The sequence below is a fragment of the Sander lucioperca genome, chromosome 16 (assembly GCF_008315115.2).
Source record: "Sander lucioperca isolate FBNREF2018 chromosome 16, SLUC_FBN_1.2, whole genome shotgun sequence".
NCBI classification, from domain to species: domain Eukaryota; kingdom Metazoa; phylum Chordata; class Actinopteri; order Perciformes; family Percidae; genus Sander; species Sander lucioperca.
The window spans coordinates 5,822,950-5,844,929 of NC_050188.1; the positions used below are offsets into that span (position 1 = coordinate 5,822,950).

At 38.3% G+C, this 21,980-nt stretch overlaps 2 protein-coding genes across 2 annotated transcripts; both read right to left on the reverse strand.

Annotated features, from left to right (window-relative positions):
- Window positions 1-439: 439 nt before the first annotated feature.
- sh3bgrl3 (SH3 domain binding glutamate-rich protein like 3) lies at window positions 440-12,005 on the reverse strand. Its single transcript, XM_031278971.2, has 3 exons — window positions 11,855-12,005; window positions 7,216-7,383; window positions 440-1,835 (listed from the first exon to the last, which is right to left on the reverse strand). Exons 1-3 carry the CDS (start codon window positions 11,897-11,899, stop codon window positions 1,770-1,772), a joined length of 279 nt encoding a protein of 92 aa, XP_031134831.1. The 5' UTR covers window positions 11,900-12,005; the 3' UTR covers window positions 440-1,769.
- Window positions 12,006-17,693: 5,688 nt separating this feature from the next.
- LOC116035698 (membrane progestin receptor alpha-B-like) lies at window positions 17,694-19,168 on the reverse strand. The gene has a single exon (XM_031278970.2). It carries the CDS (start codon window positions 19,104-19,106, stop codon window positions 18,042-18,044), a length of 1,065 nt encoding a protein of 354 aa, XP_031134830.1. The 5' UTR covers window positions 19,107-19,168; the 3' UTR covers window positions 17,694-18,041.
- Between the last annotated feature and the right edge of the window lie 2,812 nt (window positions 19,169-21,980).

The window sequence follows — 21,980 nt, forward strand, 5'->3', positions numbered from 1 at the left end:
AACTATTAAATTAATTGCCAACTATTTTCATAATCGATTAATCGGTTATTTAAAAAAAAAAAGAAAAAAAGTCAAACTTCTCTGATTCCAGCTTCTTAAATGTGAATATTTTCTAGTTTCTTCTCTCCTCTGCGACAGTAAACTGAATATCTCTGAGTTGTGGACAAAACAAGACATTTGAGGACATCATCTTGGGCTTTGGGAAACACTGATCGACATATTTTAACAATTTTCGGACAGTTATAGACCTAACTGTTAATTGATTAATCAAGAAAATAATCGACAATGAAAATAATGGTTAGTTGCAGCCCTAGAATCCGCCTATTATATACCCACCATGTGTACATTTCCATTGCAGTATGTTAATCCCCCCCCCCCCTACATGACCCTACAGGGTACTATTGCCAACATATTCTATAACAAGTGTGTGTGCTTTTTTTTTCAGTTTCAATAGATTTCACCAACATATCATCTGGCTTCATCTTTGTTAGACATTTCCACAACTTAGCTTAAAAAGGGACCGTATAGACTTTTTGACCACTGGTACTGGTACTATGGACCAATGTTTTTACAAGACAAAGCGAGTCCCCGTTTTGTATTAATATCGTGCACACAGGCGATACACACACCTGCCACGCAGTTTCACAGATTGACCATTGGTGGCAGTAATGCGCAAAGAAGAGTAGCAATATGTTCAAAAAGATGAAGAGGAAGAAGACTGCATGCCAGCAAACATGGATGTGAACAACGCACCGTTTACAATACATTTTTTAGATTGTCTTTGGAAGGAGGAAATGCACTCAAGACTTTTTGGTAGACCTCAAGGACAATGCGTGTGAACCTAACTTTTTGTTTGTTTACAAAAAAAAAAAACAAAAAAAAAAATATACAGGACACTTTTAAATGTGTCACAGACAAGTACCAGTTAAAGTAATTTGTATTTTTAATATTTGTCCAAAAATATGTTTTAAGTTCTGGCTGCATTATCGTTCCTTAACACAGGTCAGATGAGTGTCAGTGGGCTACAGTGGGTTCCCACTTCAGAACCAAACCTTATGTCATATATTGCATATTGGGACCAATGGACCAAAATTACAAAAAGAAAGCGTGCCAAAAAGGCATCTTTTAGCTGCTAAAACTCTCATAATTAACGAGGTTTAAGGACATTATAGTCCTTGCTACGTCCCTGTGCATTTGCACTGTGAGGTACAAATAGTGTGCAGTCATGTACAACATGGGGAATTTAAAGGCTACAAAAAAATAAAAATAAAAAAAAAGACAACAAAATAGTTAAGACTGAGTGATGATTGCGTGTTGGGTCTGCAGAGGATCAGTAAGATGGTTCTGGGTTGAATGTTGTCATCCAGCGGATTAGTTTAATCTCCAGTGATCAAGTGGCAGCGGCCGAGATAAGTCGACCTAATTAGCGCACATTTAGACACCTCATTGATTCCTAGGGGACTATTAACACTCGTCTGTCAGACAGGGAGAACGGTCTTAAAGAAATCAAAAAGGAAAAGAAGAGAATAAAAACATAATAAAACAGATTGAGAGTGAGTCTAATGGTGCAGTTGGGGGGGAATGTGTGTCTTCTGATCAGTTAGATACAAGATATTTGGCATTCTTCATTATGGCATTGAAAGTGAATGGATACTGCTAGTGGTGCAGAGAGAGAGACTGGATAAAAGGGCCTCTATTACCACACAGGGTGGGTGGGTGGGTGGGTGGTTGAGGGACTGGGGTTAAGGTGGAGAACTCCTGCGCCCTCCTCACGCCAGCTTCAGAAATTGGTCCACTGTATCCGCTTCCACCGCCTCAGCAAACATTTCATAGTCCTGTGGAGACGGAGAGTGTCATTCAGCAAACAAGAAAACAAAGACATTCTAATATCACAGCTGGATAGTCTCACAATTGTCAAACAATGCACCTAAATGCTTTAGGGAGCTAGGAATGTATGGTGAACAGAGGTTAAACAGAGTTGCCGTGTAGTCACTGAAACCGTAAGAGTTCATGTATGTAATATCAGTTTCAATTTCTATACGTAATATGTCTCCATAACAGCGGGCACTAATCTGTATTGTCGCCCAAAAATGAAAACCGGAAGCTGATTGGACGAACGCGTCACGTGGGTCTGGTTTCTCCGGAAATTCAAGACAGACTGTCATGGTGGCTTGTTCAGAATATGATCTCACATTGTACAAAAATAGTTCACCGAAACGTGTTTCTGAAAACATTTTAAGCGATAAATAGGCCGTGCAGTTGCTGAATCGGTCTTCATTTCAGATCGACAGAGGTCAGTTTAAAAGATTTTCGTCAGATTTTGAGAGACTCTAGTCACGCTCATTCTGCTCCCCGTTTCCGGGTTAGCACTCTACCAATCAGATGGGTCATTTGAGTCCGACTGCCGGCAGTGCCCGCCCCGCCGATTATACATGTCAAATCGGCCAAAATGAAGGCCGACGGCCCCTTGGACGGACGACGGCACGGAACACACCGAACAGACTCGAGTCACTGACCTCGCCAGACTGTCCAACGGCCGATTATCGGCCTTGTGTGTTTGAACCTTTAAAGGTCCAGTGTGTAATGTGTTTAGTTGTCCATTATCAAAATCCGTGTTGCCCGTTCACAAACTTGTCCTTTTTCATGAATATTTACCACCACCATCAATTCCAAGTATTCCTTTTGGCCTGAAATGTTACATCAGCATTTGCATGAACTGGGGTAGACGCTCCATATTCATGCACCATCTTGAAATAAGTTAGCCGGTAAGGGTAAGGGACATACAGGATATACTGCTCTGCCTTTCGCGTTTTCACTGTCATATGATAAACTCACAGGTGCTGCTAATGCTGCCAATGGGTATCGTCACTTCCCGGCGAGTTTGAAGAAGGAAACATGGAGGACCACACGCATTCAATAAAAATCTTCATAAAACTAAACGGAACACCAGAGGAGGTGAAAGTGATGGTGATCAAAGATATCGCGGAGCTGGACAAGTTTCAATGAGGAACAAATTGGATTATGAGGTAAATAGAAACACAAGCAAATAAACTCACCTCAAAACATGACACACTCTAAAAATAATCATTCATCTAGGCTTACATCTGGGGATAATACATAATTTCCTATAACCCAACTGCTTGCTGATTGTGATAAGCTGGAACTGAAAACATTTGAATACACTGAACACAATTCTCAAGATATTGAACACGATATCGACCCAGAAAATAATTTCTTCTTTAACATCAATGATCACTGCAGCTACTACACTGATGAGCAGTACAACAAGACTATCAACACAGATCGAAAACTATCAATTATTCATTTTAACAGTAGAAGTCTGTATGCAATGTATGTATGTTCTGTATGTTCTCAACATTAAGGAATATTAATGTCAATTCACAAAACCGTTTAACATAATTGCAATATCAGAAACATGGATTAATCCTGAAAAAGGTATGGACTTTGAACTAGATGGTTATGAACTAAATTATAAGAACAGGGAGAACAAGACTGGAGGAGGTGTGGCTGTGTATGTGGACAAAAATCTCAATTTTAAGGTGGTAGAGGAAATGACAACTGCAATAGGAAATGTATTAGAATGTTTAATAGTTGAAATCTGCATCGAAAAGAAGAAGAATGTAATTGTTAGCTGTATTTATAGAGCACCAGGTTCAAATATTGAACTATTCAAGGGGTGGATGGAAGAAATGTTCACAATGTCAAAACAAAAAGGTCTTTTTCATTTGTGGGGATTTTAATATAGATCTGCTTAATCCAAATGATCACAAAACAACTGAAGACTTTATAAATACCATGTACAGCTTAAGCCTCTTTCCAAAAATCACTAGACCCAGCAGGATTACATCTCACTGTGCCACTTTGATTGACAACATATTTACGAATATTACAGAAAATGATACAATAAGTGGATTACTGATCAATGACATCAGCGACCATCTACCAGTGTTTACAGTTTTTGATAATGACAATAAGAAGGAAAAGCAGGAGATTAAATTTGTGTACAGACGAGTATGGACAGAAGTAGCAATAAACGCTTTAAAAAATTAATTATTAAATCAAAATTGGGAAAATGTATATAATGAAGAAAACATTGATAAAGCATATGATATATTCTTAGGGGTATTTAAATGGTTGTATGATAAAAACTGTCCATTTAAACGAATCAATAGAAAACTTAAATATTCAGAGACCTTGGATAACAAAGGGATTACAAAATGCCTGTAAAAAATTGTTTTTACTATATAAAGAATTCATAAAAAATAGAACCAAAGATGTATAAACAAAGTATAAGAAATATAAAAAATAACCTAACTAGTATTATGAGGAATTGTAGGAAAGAATATTATAGCAAATTATTAGATATTAATAAAAAACAATATTAAAAGGTTTATGGAATATATTAAATAGTGTTATTGGTAATGGTTCTAAACAAGTTAATTATCACCATCACTTTATTAATAATGATATGATTATTAATAATATGGATGATGTAGTAAATAGCTTCAATAATAATTTTGTAAATGTTGGACCAAAAGAAATTCCTGATTCTTCTGACGAGATGAGTGTTGAGTTCACTGATAATAACCCTTACTCAATGTTTCTTTCAGCAGTGGAAGAGAGGGAAATTATAGAGATTGTTCATAAATGTAAAAACAAAACTTCAACTGACTAATGATACTGACATGAAAATAGTTAAAAACGTAATTGAGGGAATTGCGAAACCACTAACGCATATCTGCAATTTATCATTTCAAACTGGTAAATTCCCAAGTAAAATGAAAATTGCAAAGGTCATACCGCTGTATAAAACTGGAGATAAACACCACTTCACAAATTACAGGCCTGTTTCCTTGCTTCCTCAATTTTCTAAAATATTAGAAAAACTCTTTGTTGGTAAGCTAAACAAATTCATCAATAAACACAACATACTGAATGAGAGTCAATACGGATTCAGACCAAACAGATCTACATCTTTAGCAGTTATTGAGCTAATTGAAGAAATCACAAATGCCTTAGAAAAAAAAAATGCAGCTGGGATATTTATTAATCTCAAGAAAGCATTTGACACAATAAATCATGACAGATTAAATCAGTAAATTTGAACGGTATGGTATCAGGGGGGTTGTTTTGAACTGGCTGAGAAGCTATCTACATAACAGGCAGCAGTTTGTGAAGTTGGGTGAATACATGTCGTCTTGTTTGGACATTACTTGTGGTGTCCCCCAGGGATCAGTGTTGGGGCCAATTCTTTTTATTCTATACATAAATGACTTATGTAAAACATCAGAATTTCTAAAATTTGTCTTATTTGCAGAAGACACAAATATTATTTGTACTGGTGAGGATTTGCAGCAGCTTCTACAGTTAATCACATCTGAAATGAGTAAATTAAAAAGATGGTTTAACAGTAATAAATTATCATTAAATTTGAGTAAAACAAAAATCGCGTTGTTTGGAAATTGTAAGTCAAATAATCAAGTGCAGAGTTAAGATAGATAGTGTGACTATTGAAAGAGTGTATGTAAATAAATTTCTCGGTGTGATTATAGATCACAAGCTCTGCTGGAAACCTCATATAAAAACACGTTCAATCTAAAGGGTCACGAAGCATCTCAGTCCTGAGTAAGGCAAAGCATGTATTGGATCATAAATCACTGCATATTCTATATTGTTCACTGGTTTTACCTTATTTAAATTACTGTGTGGAGGTCTGGGGGAACACCTATAAAAGCACACTGCAGCCACTGATCACACTACAAAAAAGAGCCATAAGAACAGTTCATAAAGCAGGATATTATGATCACACCAACTTACTGTTTTTACATTCCAGAGTTTTAAAGTTCATTGATCTAGTTGAATTTCAAGTTGCACAAATCATGTATGAAGCTAAAAACAGACTACTACCGGGTAATATACAGAAGTTCTTTTTTGATAGAGAAGGGGGTTATAATTTAAGGGATACGTTTAAATTAAAGGTTCAAGCTGTTCGCACAACTATAAAAAGTCAGTGCATTACAATTAGTGGTGTGAAATTGTGGAATGGTCTGTGCACAGAACTAAAGCAATGTCCAAACATAATCCAGTTAAAAAAAAAGTTAAAAAAATTATATATAAGGAGGGCTTTAACAGCTGCAATATATGTGTTCATTGACGTATATGTATGATTGTGTGTGTGTGTGTGTGTGTGTGTGTGTGTGTGTGTGTGTATGTGTATGTGTATGTGTATGTATATGTGTGTATGTATGTATAGTAGATATATAGGCTATATATCATAAGATAATTGTGAATAAAATGAAATAATATTAATAATTTACTGAGTTATGGAAATGAGGTAGGATTAAATAAGTGTATACGTCTTCCTACTCCTTTTCAGACATGTCTATGTTGTTTTTTTTGGGGGGGGGGGGGTTTGTGTGATGTTTTGTTTGGTTTATTTTTTATGTCTGAAATAAATGTCTTCATTCATTCATTCAAAATCCAAATTTCAGGAACAGGAGTCTTCTTCTTTGGCCCAGAAAAAGAAAAAGGATATTGAAAAGAGCAAGAGAGCGGCTTTTTGAAGCGTGAAGGCTACCGTAGCTGTAATACGTACTTTGAACTGCGTGGCACGAGAGAGTTGATTGCGATATATGATCTCAACGCTAGATGGGAGAAATTCCCACACATTGGACCTTTAAAGCTGTCGGTGTGAACACAGCTCTGAATCACGCTTGATGCGACATTTAAACCTGCAATAGCTGATTTGTTTTTTTGGGCCACTTGGGGGCAGCGGACACAAGCTGTAACAAAACACTGATCAACAGGTGGCGGTTGATTTTTTTTTTTTTTACCATTTGGTTATCAGAGAATTGTGAGCAAACTTTGTACCAAGCAGAACTTTTTACAGTTGAAATAGAAACCTGTAAGTGCTCTCTGGTGGACAATAACAGTGGCACAATCTCTGTACTACCATAAGCATATCTTTGGGATGTCTATACTCTCTCTACATCTCTTGTTGGTTATCAGCTTCATTTAGGCTGATACGGATATACCTGTTGTAATAATATAGGTGACTTAGGTGCCAGTTTAAAATATACAATAACATTTTCGACCATCATATGATTGCACTGCTAGAGAGTTTAAAAAAAAAATACAAAAAATACAAAAAAATAACATGGCAAGTGTGTGTATGTGTGTGTGTGCTTTCCTCACCCCACAGTACTGGTCTTCATTGAACAGCTGGGGAGGGACTGCCGCGGGGTTCCCTGCTTTGCTTCTCATTTCGTCACGAAGCTCCCCGCCCACAGAGATGTCGACCAGCTCGTACTGGATGCTTTTACTCTCAAGGATTCGAATCACTTCTGCCTGTTGAGACTTCACCTGAAAAACCACAGCGCCTATCAGAAACGTACTCGACCAATGTACAGTACATAACCACTAGAACCCGGTCACTTCATTAAACCCTGAAGCGTAGGGCTGCTCCATTATGGAAAAAAATATATCATAACCACGATTATTTTTGGTCAATATTGAAATCACAATTACTTAAAGTGCTCATATTATGCTTTTTGGCTTTTCCCCTTTCCTGTATTGGGTTATATATCTTTTTTTGTGCATGTTATAGGTTTACAAAGTGAAAAAGCCCAAAGTCCACCCCAAAGGGACTTACCATCTCCAACAGAAAACACTGTTCACAAACTGCTCCAAACAGCTCTGTTGTAGTCCAGCCTTTACTTCAGAGACAAACGTGGTCACTTTGTAACACACGTTATAATGCTCACCTAGCTGCTAGCGTGGCACGCCCTCATACTCTGACTGGCTAGTAGTCCTTACCTAGCTACTGCTCATGTGCGACTCCCAACAAAGAGGGACAGAAGTGTGATGCCTCACTCTGTAGCTAAAACAGAGAGCTCAACACACAGGGTGAAAAGTGGAGCTGCAGCAATGTGCAGTACAACACAATATGGTGGTTTTTTTTTAAATAAAAACATGTAAACCTATTCTGATATAACCTCTAAATACAATTATGAACCTGAAAATGAGCATAATATGAGCACTTTAAAAGCTTTAGTGCGTAAAGTTTTGATATTAATAAACGTCCGTTACATTCAAGCCATTGCCAAATGAGTTGCTACAAAGCTAATTAAGACTCCACACAACTCTCTCTGGATTTCTCAGTATGGCTATGTTCAGAAGATTGTGGCGTCCGCGCGCAGAAGCTCGAGTGAAGATAATTACCTCATCTGAAGAGTCCATCATGTTTTTTTTGTGGTTTTTTTTAAAGATTATTTTTTTGGGCATTTCCGCCTTTAACCGATAGGACAGCTATGAAAGGGGGGAGAGAGAGGGGGAAGACATGCAGGAAATCATCACAGGTTGGACTCGAACACTGGACCAGGGAAATATTATGCTCATTTTCAGGTTCATAATTGTATTTAGAGATTGTACTAGAATAGGTTTACATGGTTTAGCTTTCAAAAAAACACCGTATTTTTGTTGTAGTGCTAGGGCTGGGCGATATATGGATATTATATCGATATCGTGATATGAGACTAGATATTGTCTTAGATTTTGGATATCGTGATATGACATAAGTGTTGTCTTTTCCTGGTTCTGAGGGCTGCATTACAGTAAAGTACTTTTCTGAACTTACCTGACTGTTCTAGCTGTTCTATTATTTGCCTTTTCCCCACTTAGATATTATGTCCACATTACTGATGATTATTTATCTAAAATCTAAGTGTGAAGATATTTTGTTAAAGCACCAATTGTCAACCCTAGAATATCGCCGCAATATCGATATCGAGGTATTTGGTCAAGAATATCCTGATATCTGATTTTCTCCATATCGCCCAGCCCTATGTAGTGCACAGCTCTCTCTCACTGCTGCAGCTCCTCTTTTCACCTTGTGTTCAGGTCTCTGTTTTAGCTACAGAGTGAGACATCTTTTCTTTTCTTGCTCAGATCGTAGATCATGTCAGCTAGCTCCATAGACAGTAAAAGAAAGGCTGTTTCCCCAACTTCGGTCAGTTACAAGGCAGGATTAGCCGGGAGACTTCTTTTAAACGAGGGCGCACATGTAAGTAGTTCTTTTGTAGATTATGGTGAACTTGTGTGTGTTGTAGCAGTGCTTTGCCATTGAGAACGAGGTAGCATGCTAGCGCTAGCATGCTAACGGTGGCGGTTAGCCAGCTCGTTTCGGCTAGTGACGTAGAAAGCCGTGCAGATTTTCAACAGCTCACCCAGAGACTGAAGGCAGGACATATTCAGAAACTGTATCTCACTCAAAACAGCATGGATGTTTTTTTTTTCAAAGTTTGTATGTGCGTGGAAGCACCAGAGACACAAAATAACACCCCAAATCCCAGAAAAAGTGATTTTTTTCATAATATGGGCACTTTAAATCCTCCGTGTCCTCCTTGGCTACCAGCAACTGCGTGGAGGAGGGGTGGGGGGGCAGTGCGCGGTCACTGAAGGCTTCTATCATGTAGACAGTTTTCTTGTTATTGCTTAGAATTCTTCATGGGGGCGACAGATACTACGCACTGTAACTTTAATGTGAATACTCATTGACTTTTGGAAAGATCTTGCACTTATTGAACTTCAAAAAACAGTGAAACAGGTAAACAAATCGACAGCGAAAAGACCTTGAACTGTGAAATCTCCCTTCATACTTTTCCTATTTGAACTTTTTTTTTTTTTTTACATTCAGAACCCAAGACAAAATAAGAGTTTACTTGCAAAATGTAATCTGGATTATTCTGTTTTTGTCATCCATCGGAGCTGATATTACAATCGCGATTAAAATGGCTGTCATGCTGTCAGTGTGATAAATAATAAGTGCGTGGTGCTGTGATAGAAAAAAAACAATTATCTGATTTAAGTACTTTTTGAGGCTGTGTCTTTTGAAAAGCAGAGGCTTTCTCTGGCTCCTGGGTGATGATTAATAGACCAAGTGGACGCTCAGCTATCTTTATGGGCGACTGAGGACGTTGGGAGGTTTTTTTTTTGTAAAAGTGACCACACCTAAACCCAGCACCAACTGGAAACACCCAAGCTGGTATTTAGCCTAGCTGGTCACACACACAGTTGGTTTAAGACCAGCGGCATGACCTAAAGCTGAAAAGGGGAATTGCTTTTGCAGACTCAGCAGTTAAAGTTATTGCATATTGACAAAGTAACAAAAACTGAACACAATATTTTCAAAGGGTTATTACTACATTTGAAATATGACTTGCCGCTAAGATATTTAATTCTGAGCCAATTGAGTGGTAATGAGCCTATACCACTCAACCTTGTAACCTTGTAGAAGTGCTGTGTGTATTAATATCACACATTAAAATCGTTGAGTCATACCATTACAGAACAATTTAAGATGTATTAAAAGGGGGAACACATTTCAAAGTTTACTTAAACACAAAAAAAAACATTAAAAAGCGAATAACAAAGAGGGATTTGTATTTTAGTTTACATTATATTTATATGCTTTTGTTTCTCGGGCATGTTTACATTTTGGAATAGAAAGGATGTTCTTACTATAGTCTAAATAACTAAAACCACTAAAGCTATATGAGAAATGTGAGAGAATAAAACATTAGGAGGACAAAATAATATGGCCACGCAGCAGGTGTTGAAGCCGGCAGAAAGACTGGGTGTCAGTGGCATGTAACCAATCAAAATCTCCCTTTAAAGGCTTCTACAGCAAACCAGAAGTCAGCAGGTTACCTAGCAGCAGTACAGCACATGAGAGGGTTAAAAGCTAGTGCACCGTCACACAACTTTTTCACTACATCAATTCCTCACACCTAATGGGTACCAGATGTGTATCCCAGTGCTTTGCCATACACTGTTTTTCATAGTGCTGTAAGGGATGTTGTGTTTAACAACATCAGTTTATTGATGTCTGCAGACAGTCTGGATGTCAACCAATTGATTAATTCTAAATATAATTCTATGGAATGTAGTAAAACTCCATTACAAAGTCAAACCATTTAAGAGTATCCTGCTGATAAAGTAACAACAAACATCAAATAATTTACTTTTCCTGAAGGACAGAGTCCACTGGTCCACTTAAGTTACTTTTCAGATTTTAGTACTGGGTCCTCCTCATGCTCGCTTACCACCAACCTAACGTTACAGTAACGTTAGTTGGAACAAGATTGAGCAGGTGTGCTAACGCTACTTACAAAAGATGAAATGCCCCTTAAAACAATTGTTAAGTAAATTTGATATAAGCAGAAACAATAAATACATATTTTTCGTAAAAAGCCCTAACAATACAAATCTATATTTGCTACAACCATAAACTGACAGATTTTTACATTAAGTTTGGCGTACAGTTCTCCGTACAGGAAACGGATACATATGGTCGCTACAGTAAGCTATTCCGGCCAGCCTTATGTACAAAAAATGACACTATAGTAGTGTTACTGTTTAGGATAAATAATATGTATTCATATTTTGAGGAGACATATTCTGCACAAATAGCTAGCCAAACATACTCGATAAAAAAACACCTTCCCTCCAACGTACCAAGTTTACGGAAACAAGGTGGAACCATACATCCTGAATCGTCTTTGCAAGTCATTTGTGTTTTTGTGTTTTATTTTGTTACATTTACAACTGATAACTTTAATCTTCATTAAGCCTACAACTTGACAATGCTGACGTTACAATAATAATATAAATGGGCGCTGAGTAGCATAGGCCCACTGCAATGTTAGTCAGGAGGAAGCGGTTACTGATAGGGTGCTGGGTGTGTCTGTTGGACTGAGCATTGTTAGCTGCTGCCACCGGAGCTCAAAACCCAAATATAACGTTAAGTTCGTAAAATTACGGTCACTTGACTCACCGTCCGCGAGGCAGTAACGGTGGTGTAGTACAGTTTGATTCCCATTGCTGCAGGTCCTCCACTCCTTTTGTGTATCTGCTTGCGGGTAGCTTTCACTCGCTTGCGCCGTCAAGCTGAAAAGTTATCGATTTAAACCTAAGGAAGTTTGACTGTGTTTTCAAAATAAAAGGCATACATTTTCACATCAACGGAAACAATTAAGTCAGATGTAACTAAACCAGTGGTGTAGTCTATAGATGTGTTGTAGTGGGTATATATATATATATATATATATATATATATATATTGGCCAGAATCAGCTTTTTCTCTCACCAAACGAGAGAAAACATATCTCAAACATAGACTTAATATTTACAGTCCAGTGGTGTAGTCTAATTTATTGCAGTGGGTATACTGTACTGTATATGTATAGATATATGAGCCAGAATGGGACATTGGGGGGGAGCGCATTTCATAGTGGGGGGGTCCCCCAGGAAAGTTTTGAGCATCAACGACTTAATTTCCTTATTCGGATACACTTTTATGCATTTTATTTACGGTGGAAATACCTTTATTTAGCCTATGTGAAGAAGAAAAACACAGATGACAATTCAAAATATATCAAAAATATAATGGAAAGTAGGCTATGTTGTTGCGTGTCATTGGGAATTTTTAAGTGGGTATATGGAAATCCTAGAGCTTTCTTAGTGGGTATACCTGCATATCACATAGACTACACCACTGAACTAAACATGTCAATATACTCATGGCCAGACTAATCTGTTTCAGGGCCTAGAGGATAGGTTCACATGTTGTCTAAATATAATCACATGCATATGTATATTGAAAGTTATTGATGTATAATTGGTAGCTGTGATCATTCCTCCATTTATACTGGCCAGGAAGAGATCCCTTAATCAATGCCATTCCAGTGTAAAACATTCTGGATACAATATGCAGTCCTTGTTCTGTTTAAAAATGCATTATCCTTTGTAAAGTTAGACCAAAGCTAATGTAAGACTTCAGCAGTCTGAAGTAGTCAAATCAAGTGAATATCTTTCAAAGTTATAGTCTTTTCATACAAAAAAAAGTATGTAACTCTGGAACATACCCACAAGATTTTATTAACCTGACTAACTGCCAAAGCCTCATATAAGCCATAACATAAAATGCATTTTTGCACAAAAGCAAGGATTTTGTCCCCTATCCTATAAAATGACGTTATCGCATAACTAAACAAAGGTACAATTAAATTACCAAAAAGACATAGTCATACAGTAAAAATGGTGCTTCTGGGGGACACTTGGGGTCAGGGGTCTTGGGGCAATTGCTAATTTTGCCCAGTTTATAAACCAGCTTCTAGTTATAATAACTAATAAGCACAGAGATCTAGAGCTGAAACAATAAGTTGTTCAAGTGATAAGCTGATCAACACGAATAGTTTGTACAATTAGTTGTGATGATCAATTAATTGTTTAAGTAACTTCAAGCAAAATGCTACACATTCCCCAGTTCCAGCATCTCAGTTGTGAGGATGTCCTAGTCTTATGTGACAGCAAACAATTATTTGGGGGTTTTGGACATTTTATCAGACAAATCTTCTGACAAAACATTCATTGATACAATAATTGGCAGGTTAATCAACAATGAAAATAAACAATTACATCAGATGGCTCCTCTTGACGCGTCAATACAATAAATGTTTAATATTGGAAACAATGACAGGAAATAAATTGTTGTATTCTGGTGAACTTGACTCTGCTCTGCCTCCATACAGAGAACCACTTTAGTGGCTGCACAGTTTAAAGAGACAGTGCAGAACTTTATTCATATTTGAATTTGACGCTTTTGTAATCACATTGTATTTACCCCTAGATCAAGCTGTAATATCCCTGTCATTTACACTTTTAATGCCTCTTGTCCATCTCTTTATTGTACCATTCATACTTCTCTTCTTTCGTTTACTCCTCCTTATACACTAGCCCCCTTTTTGCCTCTCTATGTCATTGTTTTGTATCTGCTTTATTCCTCTTTCAGAGAATTGCAGACTCACTTACTCACTTACGCACTCACACACACACACACACACACACACACACACACACACTGGTCCCCTCTCTCTCGCTCTCTCTCAAATAAGCAGTGTTGGGTCTCTTATAAGTAACTGTATCTGGCTTACCTCAATTGATTCATTGTAGGCAGCTACATTTGTGTGTGTGTGTGTGTGTGTGTGTGTGTGTGTGTGTGTAAACACATTTCAGACTAAAGACTACTTCACTGGGGACTGTTTGTCTAATTGGGGACAAAAGCTGTGTTCCCATTTGGAGATTTAGAACTAGATTTGTGGGTCAGCGGTTAAAGTTAGGGTTAGGAAAGTAGTGGTTAGGTTTAAAGTAAGTCTCCAGGAAATTAATTTACGTGTATGTAATGTCCCCGAAAGTAGGTCAAGTAAGTAAGTAAGTAACATTCACATGTGTGTTTGTGCGTGCATGTGACGTGTGAAAGTATGTTTGTGTTGAAGGGTCTTTGAAATGCACATCTATATAGTTCATGATATGATAAACATCACTCTCTCATCTCTGCATGAAGTATTCTGATTCACATGGTAGAGCTTCATGGTATATTCGTGAAAACAGCAGCCAATATAAAATCTGCCTGTAAAAATGTAACTTTGAAATAAATAAATAAACAAACGTGTTATTGGGTTTGTTGATTGAAAGCTGCTCCAACATTTCTAGGTCATTGAAATTATTTTCTCCAGCTATTTTGGATGGTTTCCTTAACTTGCAAATATATATTAATTTAAGTTAAAAGCAGATTATTTACTTTGTAACACATTTCTTCTGCTGCTTTGTTGACAGTAAATAGGAAACTATGTTCTCACAAAGTAAATATTGCACAAACATTTCTAAACCAGACAGTGTCCAAATATCCTTCTACACATATGTGTGTATGTGTGTTTGTTGTGTCATGGTTGTCTAAGCTACTGGATGCCTAAAATTTCCCTCGGGATGAATAAAGTATCTATCTATCTATCTATCTATCTATCTATCTATCTATCTAACCCTGTCTGACTTCATTATTGATCTCATACTGGCATGTATTTGCCCCTGGTTTTGACACACTGTTAACTTTCTGGCATACTGAACTTTTCTCCCAATTTGGGTTGGTCACTAAATGTGCCAGGTGTCTGTACCAACTTTTGAAGCAATCCATCTAATAGTTGTCGGGACATTTCAAGAAAAACCACAAATTCAACCTCTTGTGGCCCTAGAGATACAGTCAGGTGATTGCCAAAGTAGGATAAGTCGTCTGGGAAACATGATTATCTGTCAAACATGTTATGCCAATCTATCCATTAGATATTGAATTGTTTCACTGGATAACTAAAGTAGTTAAAGGACAATTCAGGCGCAAAATGAACCTAGGGTTTAATAACATATGTGTACCGAGTCAAACGTTCTCTGGGATCTGTTTTCATGCTAATCGAATGCGTCTCTAACTTTAAACAAGCTACCGCAAACCGGTGGTTAGCTGCTAACGCTAGCTTTCAGGGCAGAGGGTAAATCGCTATTTCTATACCACTAACAAGGCTCAAAATAGCACCACACTTCAACGGTAGCATAATGAGGGCCCCTAATGTAAACCGAAGCATTGAGAACTTTGTAAGTGTACAGACAGTTTAGTAAAAAGATTATAAAGACAGTAGCGTTCATGTTTACATGCGGGCGCCATCTTGGAAAACAGTCATCAGCAGTCCAACGATGAATGCCGTGCAACTAGTAACCAGTAACATAGCTCAAACACAGCGTTCGTGATTCGACTGCTCATGACTGTTATGACTGTACCTTGTTAGTGGTATAATATAGCGATTTACCCTCTGCCGCGAAAGCTAGCGTTAGCAGCTAACCACCGGTTTGCGGTAGCTTGTTTAAAGCTAGATTCGATAGATAGGTATTCGATTAGCATGAAAACATGTCCCAGAGAACGTTCGACTCGGTACACATATGTCATTAACCCCTAGGTTCATTTTGTGCCGGAATTGTCCTTTAAGAATCTAGGCACCATGGGTATCTCTGCCAAATGTCATTGCCATCCATCTAATAGTTATCAAGACATCCAAAATATCAACCTCATGGTGGTGCTTGAGGAAAAGTAAGGGGATCACGAGATCCAACAGGCCTTATTATCTAGGGACAATAAATGGATGTACAACATTGTATTGCAATTCATGCAATAGCCCAAAGTGTTGGAGCAACATACTGACAATTGGCTAAAACATTGAGTGTAACCTTGATGATTGATGGCACAATTACAATTACAATATGTATCCACAAGCTCCTCTGACATGTATTAAATAAAACATTTTGTTAGCTGCCTATCCTTCCAAAGAACCCTTCACTGTCAGGGACATACGATAAATAAGGAAGTGGGGTGTTTAGTATTGCTCAAGGAAACTTCAACACATGGCTGCCAAGGGGATACAATCTGGGATTGTCCGGTTCTGGTACACTCTGTCTAACCACTAGACCACCCAGCAACAGTAAATAGCTTGAAATAACCCAGACTCCCCAAATTGTAATTATCAATGACATTTATGTTTAAGAGGACGTACAAGAGGATCATACTTTGACATGAACAAATCAGCTGTGCATCATTGCTCGCTATAAAGCATTTTGAGCCCCATTAAGTCCAATGAGCAGTGATGAAATGTAATTGGGAATTTATCACAAGGGAAGCAAGCTGGCCCCTTCCATTGTGAGTCAGATGGGAGGAATGTGGGAGAGAGTCCAACAGTGCCATTATTCAGCAGATTCAGGGTTTTAAGTGAGTAACTGAGCCGTGCAGGATGGACCAGTACACACACAGTAAGACTGGAGCCTACTGCAGAGCCAGCAAGGAGGCCTAGGGTCAATATATCTGAGTTAGGTGAACAATATCCTCTCTGAGGTTTGCATCAGAGGAAGAAGAAAACCAATTCTGCTCATGGCATGAGAAAATAAACCAGGTCTTTCTGCTAATGTGTTTACCTCAAATACATGTACATTCATCTACACTCGGGGGATCTTATCTCTAAGACTTTGCTTTTTCTTTGAATGGTTTATAGAATTTGGTCATGGATTACAAAAGGTCAAGGTGGGCAAGGTGATATGATCACAATAGAGAAGTGCAACCATAGTAAGGAACCATGAAATGTCTATGATGCCCTTATAAAAATTGGTTGTTACAACAGCAAATACTTACAGAATATAACAAAGAGTTAAATGTAAATATTGAAATTGGGAGACAACAGAAACATAGAATAAAGGTGAAAACATTCAAGATAAGGTAGAAATGTAATATAAACATGTACAAATTATTAAGATTGATGCAGAAAGATGTATGAACAATGAGGTAGAATAATGTTGATGCGAAGAGATCATTTCCATACACATAAAATTACATAAAATATGACTGGCACAAAATGGCACACACTAGATGCAAGCTGAGATAACCCTAATGATATCACGCATAAGGGGTTATTCTTTCAGACTTTGGAACACTTACTTCAGAGCCACTATGGATATCAAAACTGTTTTCACAGGCTGATACTTTCATTTACAATTCAAGTTATGTGTATGTTTAGGATGGAGTTACCCTTAAATGTAGCATTGACACTGATAGTCCCTTTATTGGACCAAATCAAAGGTATCTAGTCTTACAGTAACTACATTTCTGGACACACAGGCCCATGTTTTTACATGTGACCCAGTACAATAAGGCAAATTTACTTTGTTCTATTATGAACATACACATGACAAACACAGATGTGTACAGTATCAAGTGTATCTTTATAGTAGTTCATTGAACCAGGAACTGCTGTTGGTGAATTGGCAGTGGTTGGCATTAGCTTAATTTGGCTATAAGAAGAAAAACGTCAACAAAGTTGACACTTTCCGATATTGAGAGGATCAATACCAATCTGTCAGTTAACTGTTCGCTAAGGTTAGCTTAGCTTAGCATGAAGACTGGGATCATGGGAAAACAGCTAGCCTGGCCCCGGCTCAAGGTCCTATTCACAAGAGATATTGCGCTAATGATATTGTCCTGTCAGTAAGGTTGCAAATTAAACACATGAGATAAAACATGCTTATCACTGAGTGTCAGAGGTGCTGAGAGATGGATTTGTATACCTTTGGACAGAGCCAGGTTCATCTATGCCAATCTATCATTTGGACTTGGCTTTGAAATCAAGCACTTGTTTAGCTTTCTTCAGCATGAAGGCAACAACTAGCGCACATCCAACCAAAGTGACCACGTACAATCCCACAAAGAGAGCAGCCTCACCGCTCTTATGCAGACATGAGTACAGCTTCCTACGGCCCACGTAGTCGAGGTGAGAGGCATGGATCTGACACAGGGTGCAGCAAGATAAGAGTACATGGAAGATCTGATGACTCTGTCCCACGAAATCGCACCGCCCAGGGAAGCAGCGCTCTAGCAGAGGGAAGGTAAAGAAGAAGCTGCAGCTGAGAAAGAAAGCCACCTGGCCAAAGTGATAGCTAATGGCTGGGTCATTGCTGGCTGGAGACCATGACATGAGTCTTATAGCCACAGGACTGCTGTCCCAGAAAAAGGCGAGGGTTGAGGGCACCACCTGACCCACCTTACGCACCCACGTCGGTAAGCTGTGGTTGAAGTACTTGCCATAGCAGCATCCCAGGCATGACAGACAGCTGAGGACAGTGGCAGCGGGCATGAAGATCCCATGCACGTGTCTGTGCAAGCTCTCATCCACAGCATAGTAAAAGTGAACTATAGCACTGCCGTACTGATACTGGGCTACCCCAACATAGTCCAGAAAGAAGAAGATGTAATGACACAGCTCAGACTTTCCACCCAGTAGGTGAGCTGCTGCGCTGAATGCCGAGTAGGTCAAGGAGGACAGGATGAGGATCAACAGGGGCCATGAATGAGGATCACCAACAAAGTCCACAGTCTCAGCGAGTTGCCGTAATCTAACCAGAATAACTAAAAATGCCAGCAGGTGAGTCCAGATGTTGATTGTCTCATTGTGGCGCTGGAATAAAGACAGGAAGTAATAGCGCCAGTCTTGGTAGAGTGGCCGGTAGCCGGTGCAGACGTAGCGCTCCCTGAAGTAGTAGGGAACCTCGGTGTCTCTTACGGTGCCGGGCATGGAGGGTGCAGCATCAGTCAGCATCCGAGGAAGCTCCCTGATCTGCTGCAGGCTGATGAACACTCGCCCAATTCTCTCCATCACAATGGTCGCCATAACTGTCAGTAGCTGAGTGATGCACACTGGGTCCTTCCTGCACAGAATATTTTAAGAACTTTCTTCGCATGCTTTTAAATTAAAAGAAATAACAGGTGAGAAGTGAAATGAGATATTCAAAATATGTTAAGCATAATCATTAATGTATATAAGTATATACAGTATGTATATTAAATCAAAAGTTTGAATTTGAGGACAGCTCCAAAACATAAACATATGTGTTTTCTCTTAATTTATAGCTCTAGAACGTTTTGCAGGTGTCAATTAAATTCTACAAACTAGTTGTATTGATAAGATAAAGTTTTATGTATTTGAGGGAAATTGTGCATCTATATATATATATATATATATATATATATATCCATTATTTTGTGATAATGTCTAGTAAGTAAAGTAATTTCAAATGCATAGGCCTATACAGTACATCTTTTATATATTATACTTATATTCTATTTTTTTTTATCCTATTTTCAATAATTTCAAATGGCAGTGAAATCTTTTTGAAAACGTTTTCCAATCAAACTAACAAAATAGAAATGTTGGATCTTTGGATCAGTATTCAGATGGGATATATTAACAACAAAAAGTTGCAATTAAGACAAATAGAGCATAGTGCTTTGTTGCCAAGTCAAATGTTGAACATACATTGTTAATGTTTTTCGTATTTTCTTTACTGAAATGATTAGTGAAATGTATGTTGTGGATCGGAGCTAGCAACTTCAAGTTCTTGAAATATAACAAATAAAACTTACTCTTACTTGATTGAAGTCTGGTAATTACAGCCGAATTATAAACATGAGTTAAACACATTATGAGTGATCACATTGAGCAGGAGGGGACGGCACAAATGTGAATGTCTTTATCAATTTAAAAAAGTGCATGTACCAAACTACAGCAACCCAGACAATGAAAACAATATACACACCCTCTAGTTAGCTGATGACAATATTGTCTAATAGAAGCACAATGATGCACATACTGCAACATAATCAACACAAATATGTCTAATAACAAAATGGTAACAAAAGGGTTCTTACCAGAGGTCAATAGAACAAGAGTGTACGAAAGGCCTAGCTTACTTCATAAGTATAAGTAACAAGTACTAAGCAATAACACTAAGCATATGGTTTGGATGTTTACACTTGAAATAAAGAAGCAGTAGCTCAACTGTTTGGTGTGTGACAAACCAATGGGTGTGAACACAGTGTAAACAGACAGCTACCTTGCAGGTATGTGTCAGTACAGTCTTCAAACTTAGCTAGCAGAGCGAGCTAGCTACTGGCAGGATAGAGACAGGGTAGGTGAATTTAAACAATGTTTGAGTTGAAAACGCATGTTGTTGTCACGTAAGGGCCCTGTTCATGTTGCACGGACATTTTAATTGCATTTTGTGTCTGTTAAGTGGCACAAAGGCACTCCACTACAACTGTATCCACGACAACTGCCGTTTTAGCTAAATGGAAGCTCGTAGACGTAGCTACAGCTACTCCGTGTTGACCGCACCGATTCGGCTCGTTTTTTTCTATCGACAGTACTCGCATATTTATAGCGATCAAGATTAACGTAAAAATTGGCCGGAATTCTCCTTTAATGCTAGTTGGTTTGACCAACAGCGTCTGGAGAGTCCTTGTTGTCGCTTTGTCCCTCCGTTTATGAGTACAATGCAGATTTAGCTACGTTCCTGATCACTTGGGGGCAGCAGGTATCCCGTACTTCATTTGAGCTACAGCCATGAGAAAAACACAATCCTTATTCTGATGAACAGGTTAAAGATGTGCCTCTTTAACTCCAACTTAATGTTTTTTGCTTGGTTTTTGCTTTCACCTTTTAATCTTCTCCTTTGCATCCAACTTGCATGAAACATGATATATTCAACTCAACATGATACAAGAATTGGCATTTAAAATAGAATTATAGAAAGCTCTTTCCAGTTATTTACATTGAGGCACTAGTACTTAACCTGACGAGCCAGATAGTTCGTTGGACAAAACCATCTGAGAAGTCGTCATTGGAAACTGTTTGGGAAAGGACAGGCACTTTCAAAAAAGAACCTGGCAGGTGATTGGATGAAGCACCTGTCCATCACGTTTGCCAGTGTTGTTTTGAACGAACACTCGCGGCCGCAACACACACCTAAACCACCCAACTGATTAGTTCGGTAAGCTGGTAGTTCAGACGCAAACACATTATGTTGGGCGCCTGGGTAACTCACCTGGTAGAACAGGTTCCCATATATAGAGGTTTACTCCTTGACGCAGTGGCTGCGGGTTTGACTCCACCCTGTGGCCCTTTGCTGCATGTTATTCTCCCTCTCTTTCCCCTATCATGTCTTCATCTGTCCTATGAAAATAAAGGGCTAAAATGCCCAAAAAATAATCTTTGTAAAAAAAATATATATATATATATGCATTAGGTTGGAGCCAAGATAGATTTTGGCGTCATCTCGTGAATCACAAGAATTATTTAATATTATTATACAAAATTAATAGTAATTTTTAATAATTCAATTTTATACTTTTTATGGATCCCCAGTGGGGAAATTAAATTTTTTTCACTCTGTTGTTAGTACACACTACACACACAGGCCTGAATTACACACACATGCTCAGGTCCTATACAAATAAAATGGAGAGATGTCAGAGGCCTCAGAGTAAGGGGGCTGCGACTTTTGAACAGGCATCCCCAGCAGTCCGTACTGGGACTTGAACCAGCAACCATCTTGTTCCCAACCCAACTCCCTACGGTCTGAGCTACTACCACCCTAAACCAGTGCTGACGGAGTACTTACAGACGGTGGGAACTTTTCTTCGGAAAATCTTTTTTTACGCCACAATAAGTTTTGCATTCCCTCTGATCCATAGAAAAAAAAGTGCT

Bases quoted from the DNA above. Each gene is read 5' to 3' on its own strand.
- sh3bgrl3 (XM_031278971.2), bottom strand. From the start codon at position 11,899: ATGGGAATCAAACTGTACTACACCACCGTTACTGCCTCGCGGACG. The intron at 7,384-11,854 runs GTGAGTCAAGTG...GTGGTTTTTCAG, and splicing joins CCGTTACTGCCTCGCGGACG to GTGAAGTCTCAACAGGCAGA. The intron at 1,836-7,215 runs GTGAGGAAAGCA...CCGTCTCCACAG, and splicing joins ATGAAGACCAGTACTGTGGG to GACTATGAAATGTTTGCTGA.
- LOC116035698 (XM_031278970.2), bottom strand. From the start codon at position 19,106: ATGGCGACCATTGTGATGGAGAGAATTGGGCGAGTGTTCATCAGCCTG.